The 10,193-nt window shown below is 43.4% G+C and overlaps 2 protein-coding genes across 2 annotated transcripts in view; one reads left to right on the top strand and one right to left on the bottom strand.

Annotated features, from left to right (window-relative positions):
* Nucleotides 1-448: 448 nt before the first annotated feature.
* Nucleotides 449-1,957, top strand: LOC306932521 (FAD synthase-like; the record flags this gene model as incomplete). The annotated part of the gene is made up of 1 exon (XM_079514355.1): nucleotides 449-1,957. The coding sequence occupies one exon, from the start codon at nucleotides 449-451 to the stop codon at nucleotides 1,955-1,957; it is 1,509 nt and encodes a 502-aa protein (XP_079370481.1).
* A 6,231-nt stretch (nucleotides 1,958-8,188) lies between these two features.
* Nucleotides 8,189-10,193, bottom strand: part of LOC306932513 (plasma membrane calcium-transporting ATPase 3-like) — a gene marked incomplete at its 5' end in the record, with an annotated part of 37,083 nt that continues 35,078 nt past the window's right edge. The window contains one exon of the mRNA XM_079514342.1: nucleotides 8,189-9,441. Within this exon, the coding sequence (XP_079370468.1) occupies nucleotides 8,860-9,441 (582 nt within the window). The 3' untranslated portion in view covers nucleotides 8,189-8,859. The remainder of the gene's footprint in view (nucleotides 9,442-10,193) is intronic.

Here is a 10,193-nt window from a genome sequence, read left to right as displayed (position 1 = left end):
CTGACACAGAACTCCATATATAGGAATAAAGGGACACAAAGAGACAGATACAGAAATCTATATGAAACTCCCCCTGTCAGGTGAAAAAAAGCAGCTTGGACTCCTCATGCATAGAAGGAAGCATGAGGTCAGTCCGCTGTCCTCCCCAGGCTGGCAGAGGAAGTGTAGCGAGCCAGGATTACATTAGATAATTGACACTGCATGGTTAAAACAAAATAAAAAGGAAGAAAAAAATATATATATTTAAAATCACAGATTGCAATGGCATGGCTACGATTTGTGTTGTGAGTGACATCAGACAAGAGTTCTGGTCAGCCTATGTAAGGTGGTGTTGTTAGTTCTCTACGATATTGAAGTCAGATATGTGTGTCATGTTTAAATGCATATTAGTAGGTTCAGCAAGGCAGTGTTCCGACTCATGAGTGTAGTTCAGGTTACCAAGGCAACAATGGCTGAAATCCACAGAAGTTCTGGCTCCTCCTCTTTCACCCGGGTCAAAGGTGGAGCCACCACGGCAGCCATCCTTATCATCGGAGACGAGATTCTCAAGGGTCACACAGTAGACAGCAACAGTGTGTTTCTTTGTCATGCACTGAGAAAGCTGGGTGTGTGCGTTGAGCGTATTACGATAATCCCAGATGTGCCAGAGGTGATTGCCAGGGAGGTGGCACTCCTCTCCCCCCAGTACACCCACCTCCTCACCTCAGGAGGCATTGGCCCCACCCATGACGACGTCACCTTTCAGAGTGTTGCCATGGCATTCCAAGAGGAGCTACACCCCCACCCAGAGCTGTCCCGGCTGGTAGAGGAGTCTTTTGGGGCGGTGGAGAAAGACAGTGCTGCTATGAAGCTAGCCATGGTACCACGCTCCGCTAAACTCAACTTCAGCAAGGACCCCCAAACTGAAAACCCCCTACGATACCCCCTAGTAAGTGTTCGTAATGTGTACATATTTCCTGGCATTCCCTCCCAGCTGCAGAGAACCTTCAACAGTGTGGAACATCTGTTTGCTGGTTCAGGTACCGCGTTTCACACAAGAGAGGTATTTGTGGATGCAGATGAGGTAGACATCGCCCCAGCTCTGACACGGCTCCAGGCCAGCTTGGGGAAGAGGGTATGCCTGGGGTCATACCCAGACTGGCTGAGCAACTACTGCCGTGTCAAGCTGGTCCTGGACTCGGACAGCCCAGAGGAGGTGGAGCGCGCTCGAGTAGAGCTGCTGGAACAGCTGCCTAAAGGCAGTGTGATTCCTCTGGTCACTGACCCTGTGTCCATCGCTCCAGCAGAGGTCCACAGATTGGCTAACAGCGGTTGTCCGCTGGGAGACAAAGTGTCTTCAGCTCTGAGGACAATAGAGGAGGCGATGGACCGTTACCCCTCTGAGGAGGTATGTGTTGGATTCAATGGAGGAAAAGACTGTACTGCTCTGATACATCTCTACTACGCCGCTCTGAAACAAAGGTGTCCAGATTGTAAAGACAAGTTAAAAGCTCTCTACATTCGTACCGTCTCTGCGTTTCCAGAAATGGAACACTTTATCCAGGACAGCATCAAGAGATACGACCTGGAGCTGATCTCAATGGAGGGCACTATTCGTCAGGCACTCAGTGAACTTAAGGAGAGGAGACCAGAACTCGGAGCAGTACTGATGGGAACCAGGAGAACTGACCCTTACTCACACACACTCACACGCATGTGTCCTACTGACCCTGGCTGGCCAGATTACATGAGAGTCAACCCTCTACTGGACTGGACTTATCATGACATCTGGTCTTTCCTCAGGACACTATATGTCCCCTACTGTGTACTCTATGATAAAGGGTACACCTCGGTGGGCAGTATGGAGAACACCCACCGAAACCCTGCCCTCCGGACAGTGGATTGTAGAGGTATGGCCCGCTACAGGCCTGCCCATCAGCTGGAGAATGAGGAAGAGGAACGCAACTCTCGTGCCTAATGATGAGGATGATGTCATGACCACCAACACAAAATTACTTTCTGCCAATTGGTTGCAGAATCCCGGTTCTCTGTGTCTGGTGGAAATACGGTTATAAGGAACTAATTGTAGTTCTTGAACTTTGTAGTTCAGGAACCTTTGGTGGGCAAATGGCTTTAGTGCTTTTTGTTATTTCTCCCAAATCACAAACAGCCCCGGTTCTGTACACACGTACGCACGCACGCACGCACGCACGCACGCACGCACACACGCACGCACGCACGCACGCACGCACGCACGCACGCACGCACGCACACACACACACACACACACACACACATTGATACATCGAATGGCACAATAAACCCCACCCCCTTTGAACAGACCAAACACTGGGTTGATGTGAGCTATGTAATGGCTTTTCTGAGAATTGTGGAAAAAAGAGTGACCTTCAGTAGACATGTATTTAACTGTATTCGAGTTATGTATAGGCCTAGTGGAAAACACAATTGTAACTTGCCCCCAAAACCTTTAACCCTAGAGCTCTTAGACACACAAAAAGCATGCTGTTCGTAGTTTGATGTCAATCTGACAATTTTCTGACGTTTTGTTTGACATACTAACCAGTTGTGACCCGTATAATCTTGACCTGTATCTACTTTCATTTGTCTGTCTGTCTGTCTGTCTGTCTGTCTGTCTGTCTGTCTGTCTGTCTGTCTGTCTGTCTGTCTGTCTGACTGTCTGTCTGTCTGTCTGTGTTCAGATATTTTTTGCAGGATAATAATAAAAAAACCCTCTTATGCTTTGTGTGAGTTTGTCATAGGTTAAGGAAGAACTGATTAAATTGTATAAGCCAAATAGGCCAAAATCACAAAAAGGTGAATAACTTCTATACAAATTCATACAGCACCACAACAATCTTGGAACTTGGCACACCTGATTAACTTAATTAAGTTGAAGTTGACCAAATTCAGTTGGGCCAAATGGTATGGTGGTGAGCATTACAACATTTTGTGAACATTCTGCATTCTGATGGCACTTCTGAACACCTTTTCTAGTTCTAAATGTCTCAACATTGTATGAGGTTTTAAGTCATTATAATAACTCAATATCTTGTCATAACCACTAACGTTTTTGATAAAATAATGATTTGGCTATCACAGTTATCTGAAATTGACGGAACACAAGCCTGTGTTTATGCATATAAAAGGAAACTAGTGTAATGTGTCGATCGTGATCAACTCTCTCTCTCTCTCTCTCTCTCTCTCTCTCTCTCTCTCTCTCTCTCTCTCTCTCTCTCTCTCTAGAACTCCATACATGTATATGCATGGGCATAAAAGGGACACGGGTTCAACGGGAATTGCATAGCCTGGTGGGGCATGGATCTCCAACTTCCATCGTTACCAACTCTACAGCCAGGCACCGGTCTATAGTATATTGTAAGTTAAAGTAGTTATAATGTGCTGTTCCACTGAGCAATGCATTATGACCACTACTTATAATGCATTATATTCCTGGTCTTAAAACTGCATGTGGTCATAGGCTACATGATTATAAATCTTTATAACGAATCAACCCCAGGTTGAGAATGGCTTATCGACAATGATTGTCGATAAGATATTATCCAAATGAAAATTTGAGGTTTATTCTCTTGGAATTTTTATATCCAGCGTTTGGTGTGTGTGCACAAACTTTGTCCTACACAAACATTAAACAGACAATAAATGTATGTAATTAGCTATCAAATCCTATATGTCAGTACTATTGATAGGCAACTTTGGCTTTGAAATGTACTGCACTGTTATTGTATTCGTTGCAGGTATATTGAATGTATTGTAAACACTAGGAACATATCATTAAAGGTCAAAATTGAATATTCTGTATTATACTTGTAAAAGTCGACTTGAACCATGAATCACAAAGTACTGTCCTGATAAAAGCCCTTGAATCATGAATCACATGTCATGAACTGTCCTATTAAAGCCCTTGAATCATTCATCACACATACGTTCTTATTAAATCACCCTTACTGAATAGATTGGACAGTTGAGTACAGCAGAGCAAGATGCTAAATTGGATAAAGCAACAGTACACTGCAACTGAAGTGATCTGAAACTGTAAAACAACAAAATAGACAGGTAGGGGACCTATATCGCAAAAGAGGAGTAATATATTGAGAACTACAGAATTTACCTTGTACCGTTCGTGGTGCTGTCTGTAACATCAGCTCAGTTAGCTAGAGTCCACACCTCACATCTTGTCCTTTTGACTGAGACAGAGCTTGTCCTTGGAACCTCAGTGTCAGAGCCTCAGGATTGGCCACTAAAGTATAGTATCACAGTACACACTCCTCACTCAGGGTCGGGCTTGTATAGCTGTGCATTGAAGAAAGTGGTCAACTTTTACATTTCCTTCCAATAACCTTTCTTTTGAATAATGATATTATGCTTTTGTAGAGTAATTGGAATAATGATCAGGAGTAATTATCAGAGGGATAACTGACCATGGCCTATATTAGTATACTACTAGTATACTATACTAGTATAATACTAGAATACTAGTAGTATACTAGTATACTACCAGTATACTGATACTGATAGTAGTCTAGATTATAACATTGATTCATTTTTTGAGGGGCGCTATAGACCCTCCTATATTCAGCTATTAGTGTAGATCTTCGTCTTACAGAAACCCATTCCCATTGACGATGAATGGAGAATTTACGTCATATGTGTCTGAGCAAATCAGATATTTTTGTCCTACACAAAGATAAAATTCCCATTGACAATGAATGGTGAATTTCACATCATAGTGTCTGAGCAAATAGACATGTTACGTCATGATGATGTATGATGATAAGAGCGCCCCTCACTTCACACGGGTGTGATTTAAAAAAAAAAGAAAGCAGCTATTGAAGCCACTGATAGCCCCATATCTAGTCAACCTGTAGTGTATTCTTACTAAACATACACAATAACTCAACTAAAATGTACAAAAGCCTCTATCCCTCCACCAGTGAGAATAAACAACACAGCAAGTCACACAGACTTTGTCAAAGTTATTATTGTAGAATACTTTGATAGTTTTTTTCTTTCATACAGACAAAAGGTGTTGGACTTATTCCCATTAAATTCTCATAGATTTCCATACAGTTTTAGTCTACAGTATACAGGTGTGTTCTTCCTCATATATATATATATATTTATATATATATATATTTATATATATTTATTTGCTTAAATAACAGGCAGGTAACTCTTTTAATATATATTCAATGGTCTTAAGATTTTTTTTCTTCCTTTTTTCCATTTCAACACAGTTGAAGCCTGATTTATGCTCCGTCTTACGACGGTAGATCTACAAACTCAAAACACCACTCGTTGTGTGCTTGTAGATAGGCTATTTTCTGTGCACAACACTGTCATACGATGAAGTATAATGCAGGCTTAAGCCTGCATTTTCTGTCTGCGGAACAGCACAGCACTGCAATGTGCAAGAAGGGGGCCCATTCCACACAGAATATTTACAACTGTATATGATGGAGACCTTAACACCATCACGTCTTTCTGCCATTACAGCATGGCAGTAATACTTCAGAGCAGATCTACAAGGACAGCCTAATCAGATGCATGTGACCAATGCATTGCACTCTAGCTCTGCATTACCTTCCAGGGTTCCTATTGTCCTTACCGGGTCCCCTCTTGGGTCATGGTTGATCTACTGAGGTACATGTCTGTATATCCTCAATGGTGCTTGAAGAGACAAAGCATCTCTGCACACCTCAGGGGGCTGTTCAGTGGACAGAAAACGCAGTCCTGAGAGTACACTCGGGAGAAATGTGCAACTGTCCCTTTTCCATCAGTGGGAGCACCGGTGGATGAAATCAAGAATTAACATAATAACATAATAATAATAATAATAACAACAATAATAATATACAAGCGCTTCCATTTTGTTGTTCCGCTCTTTACAAAAAGCAATAGAATTAAAAGAAGAAGAAAAAATGTTACAGGAACCAAATAGCTGTAAATTAATGTGCGTATTTGGGGGCGATATGTACAGTAGTGGTGGAGTTGTACAATAATTTATAACTTTCATAGTAAATATATTCTAATATATTATTTTCACGTGTTTTCCCTCCTGTGAATTTGTCTCACAACATCACGAAGAAAAGTGGCAGGATGGAGGGACAGAGAGAGATGTTTGGAACTGGACTGTGGGATTTACACCATTACAGATTACAGGTGTGTGTGTGTGTGTGTGTGTGTGTGTGTGTGTGTGTGTGTGTGTATTGCAGCCAAAATTGTAGAGCTTTGCTAGACGGTGCTGAAATAGACTATAGGTTAGACATGGCCAGAATATGGTGTTTGTTTGCATGTATGTGTTAGTGTGTTGTATGTCTGTGTGAGAGAGCATGACAAGAGATATGGAGATTGAAGCACACAGACTATAGTATCTAGCCTAAATTATATTACACAAGACAGAAAGAGTGACATTAATGATACCAAATGCATGCTTCAAAAAGACCAACACAACTGCCACAGCCAGCCAGTTCATTGGCCGGTCAAGGGTGGTGACCATGATGACTAATGTGATGATGGGGCATTCTAGGAGATGACTAGTGTGATGATGGGGCATTCTAGGAGATGACTAATGTGATGATGGGGCATTCTAGGAGATGACTAGTGTGATGATGGGGCATTCTAGGAGATGAGAGTTCTATACAGGTGAGGGTGTTTCCCAGAGAGCCCAGTGTGTAACTTGAAGTAGCGTTAGAAGGACGGACATGTTCTCTCTTCCTGTTGGCATGTAGACATTTCTACTTTGTACATTACGCATTTCTTATTCTAGGTCCAACTGCACTTGCTGACACAGCAGTCTGTTGCATATTGTTTGCCCCTGCCTTGTCTGGTGTGGTGATAGCAGTAGATCGGGATCATGGCAAGATATGGGAGGTGGAGGTCTGGAGGAGGAGGGTTGGGGGATGGGGAGGGGTCCAGGGCTGTAATTGCATTGTAGTCACACTCAGAGGCAACATAACATAAGCGATTCACCCACACCTAGTGCAACATGGGATACAAGAGGGGCGGGCACTCTCACACTTTAAATCTGGAATGTGATGACATCATTGGAATGTTCTTTTTTTTTTTAAATGTGCCCATGGAATGTTAGGGTAGACAGAAGGCTCTAGAGATGAAGGTGGAATGTAATGTTAGTATGAGTGCTCCACCACGTGTTGTTGTGGGGAATGCATTTAGTGCATATGTTTTGTGTTGGCTTTGTTTGTGTAATGTGTTAGTGTGAGTATTTTTGGAGAGGTACAAGTCATATGATTCCCAGACAGTGAAGCACTGCATTTGGTGATGATGATGTGATGCGGACAGTTTTTGACATAGTATCAAAATGAAGATATGACAAGTGAGCTCTCATTGACATTGGTCAAATTATAGACCTGGTCAGGATGTGCAGTAGGAGCAAAAGTGATATAATCAGACAAGGACCTGATTGTGGGAATGGTGAGTGCTTGTACATCAGTAGTACATTGGTGTCCTAGCATCTTTCACCCAGTATGGAACAGAATGTTTGCATACATTCACAGTTGTGTTTCATGCGCAGATGAGAAGAGGACATTAACAACGGCAGTGGAGCAGAAGCAGGTAGTGAATGTAAGGTTTTAAAGGGCCATCAGATGTGCGTTCTGTGGTTGATGGCATTTAAAGGGTTAATGCTCCCAAAGCATTCTGCTTTAAAACCAACTTAAATACTAATGTCCATACGCTGACGACAAGAGGCCAAACAGTGAGACCTTTTGGGTGGGGATGGGAGAGTGCAAGTTAAAAGTCTTTACTGCATGGAGCAAAACTGTATATTTTATAGGCATATGCCTCAGTCTATGAATCCAGGTCATTTCATGCTCTTTGCCACCATGTCAGAATAGTGTGGGCCCTTGGGAATATGTATGTGGAGGCTTTCACGGGTTGGCCAGTCATGTTTGAGAAGCAATGGTGACCACAAGACTAGCTCTCTGGTCTCTGTCGTCACTGCTCAGACTTTGACACATTATTATACAGACATTCTCTTATGTATTTACGATTAGGTTTAAATGAACAGTATCCATTGTTGCAAGTTCTGTTTTTGCTGTTTTTTGTCATTTTTTCCCCCCAGAAGAGACAAGACAATACACATACAAACAGAGAAAGAGAGAGAAAGAGAGGAAGGAAAGCTAATAAATGAAATAAATACATTCTTTATTTTTTAATAAAATAAATAAAAATGAGCAGATAAAACAAAATCCTGCATGAGGTTGAAAAGAATAAAGAACACATGAACGTAATGAGAAGTAACTGAAGAAGTACAAATAAATAGAAATATGAATGAAACTAACCAACCACTCAACCAAATAAATGAGACTGTGGTTAAAGAAAGCACAAAGCATCACTTGTATCGCAAGCAACATAGTGGTTTCAAAAGCTTTAGAAAATAACTAGAGGAATTGTGATGTGAATGGCGGTGGGTAGGCAGACGAGAACACCATTTGGGAAACAGAATGAGTCTGCCCCCTTTGGCCCCCAATGCCTCTTGGGATGTGTAGTAGAGTTGCAGATTCATCGTGTCCATCCCCGCCTCCCCCCCACATGTGCATGGAGGAGTCTATGTGGTGGGAGGAGTTACAGGAGGGTAAAGGGGGTGGTTGGAGGTATTTGGAGGGGAGGGTCAGGCTTTGGGGCCTGGAGGGTGTCAAATAGAGGGAAACTCTTAATGTTCGCAAGGAGCCTCCAAGAAAAAGTCTTCAATTCAATTGTCCACCCCCTGTCCCTCACTCCTTCCTTGCTTTGAACTCTGATGAAACAGACTTTATACTCCACCCATCCACCCCCACACACCTCTCCCCTGTTGACCACCACTCTCCTCTTTAGTCTCAGTTATAAGGAGGTCTCTACGCAATAGAGGGTGGGGGCCAGGTGAGGGAAAGAGGGCACAGGGTTGGCTAGCCTGTCCCTGTCATGATAATGAAGATGATGAAGATGATGATGATGGTGATGGTAATGGGGCGGGTGGTAGGAGTTGTGGGGGTGGTGATGGTGGTGGTGGAAGGGATGGTAAGGGCTCCGGTCACTCTGACTTGGTACGCCATCATTGCTTCTGTTCATCGCTGAACTGCCGCCACCGCTGCTGTTACTGCTGCTGCTGTTGTTGTTGTTGTTCCTGTTGCACGGGGTCACCGGGAGGCTGTGCTGGCGGTAGGGGCGTGTGGGGCGGGTGCGAGTCGGGGGCGGGTGCTGGGCGGGTGGGGGTGGCGGCTTGCGCAGGGCCGGGTGCAGGTGCTGGTATCTGCTGAGCTCCGATTCGTCGTCCACGTCCGTGTCGTCGATCAGTGGGATGTTGTGGATGAGGTCGTTGATGAGGAACTCTGGGTGGGCCATGAAGTTGTGGATGGAGTTCCTTGACTCGGGCTTCTCCCGGCCCTCGTACAGCGAACTACGGAACGCTTTCACCACTCGCATCTGTGCCAGGAGAGAAAAGGAAAGGACAAAAAAGGGGGTAGGGGAAGAGTGCAAGAAAGAAGATAGTGAGAAGGTGAGAAAGGTAAGAAGACGGTGTGTGTGTGTGTGGGGCGGGGGGGATCAGGGAAACCCCCAGACAGAGAGACAGACAGACATACACGTCCTCCAGCAGACAAAAACAGTCTGACAGGTGGATGCTCAGACCCAGGTGGCAACAATCCATGTTTCCTCTGAAGGTATCTGCACAGTACAATCCTTATAGGTCCATTTGGTTATATTTCATAATATTTGTACACTCTCAAGGCCCTGACTGTCAGATGGTTGTTTTTACTGGCTGTAGTCAATCTGGAGGTGTCAAGTGGGCATGTCAAAACAGTATTTTATAGTTCATAGTTTTATTTTTGAGTGTCGACACGAGGTAGAGACTACCAAAATACAATGTGTGTAATGGCATTGACAAGTTATTTTTTGTTGTTGCAGTGTACAATGTTTGTGTTTTTAAGTGTATTTCTAAACTAAATAGGCAAAGGTCTGCACAGATCAGGGAAAATAATAGATTTGTCTGTGAAACTACACTAGTCCTTTGCATTAGCTCGAGTCGTGACTTCAGCAAACATAAAACATATGGGTGAGGAGAATTGGTACAAAAGTTCCCTGTTCTTTATGACGGTAAACTAGCCGAATATAAAGATAGAGACATTTTGACACCTCACGTTATCCCACCTTTGATGTGAACAAGTGGCCTCACGTGA

This window comes from Electrona antarctica, assembly GCF_951216825.1.
Source record: "Electrona antarctica genome assembly, chromosome: 2".
NCBI lineage: Eukaryota > Metazoa > Chordata > Actinopteri > Myctophiformes > Myctophidae > Electrona > Electrona antarctica.
This window is presented reverse-complemented; position numbering and strand designations above follow the sequence as displayed.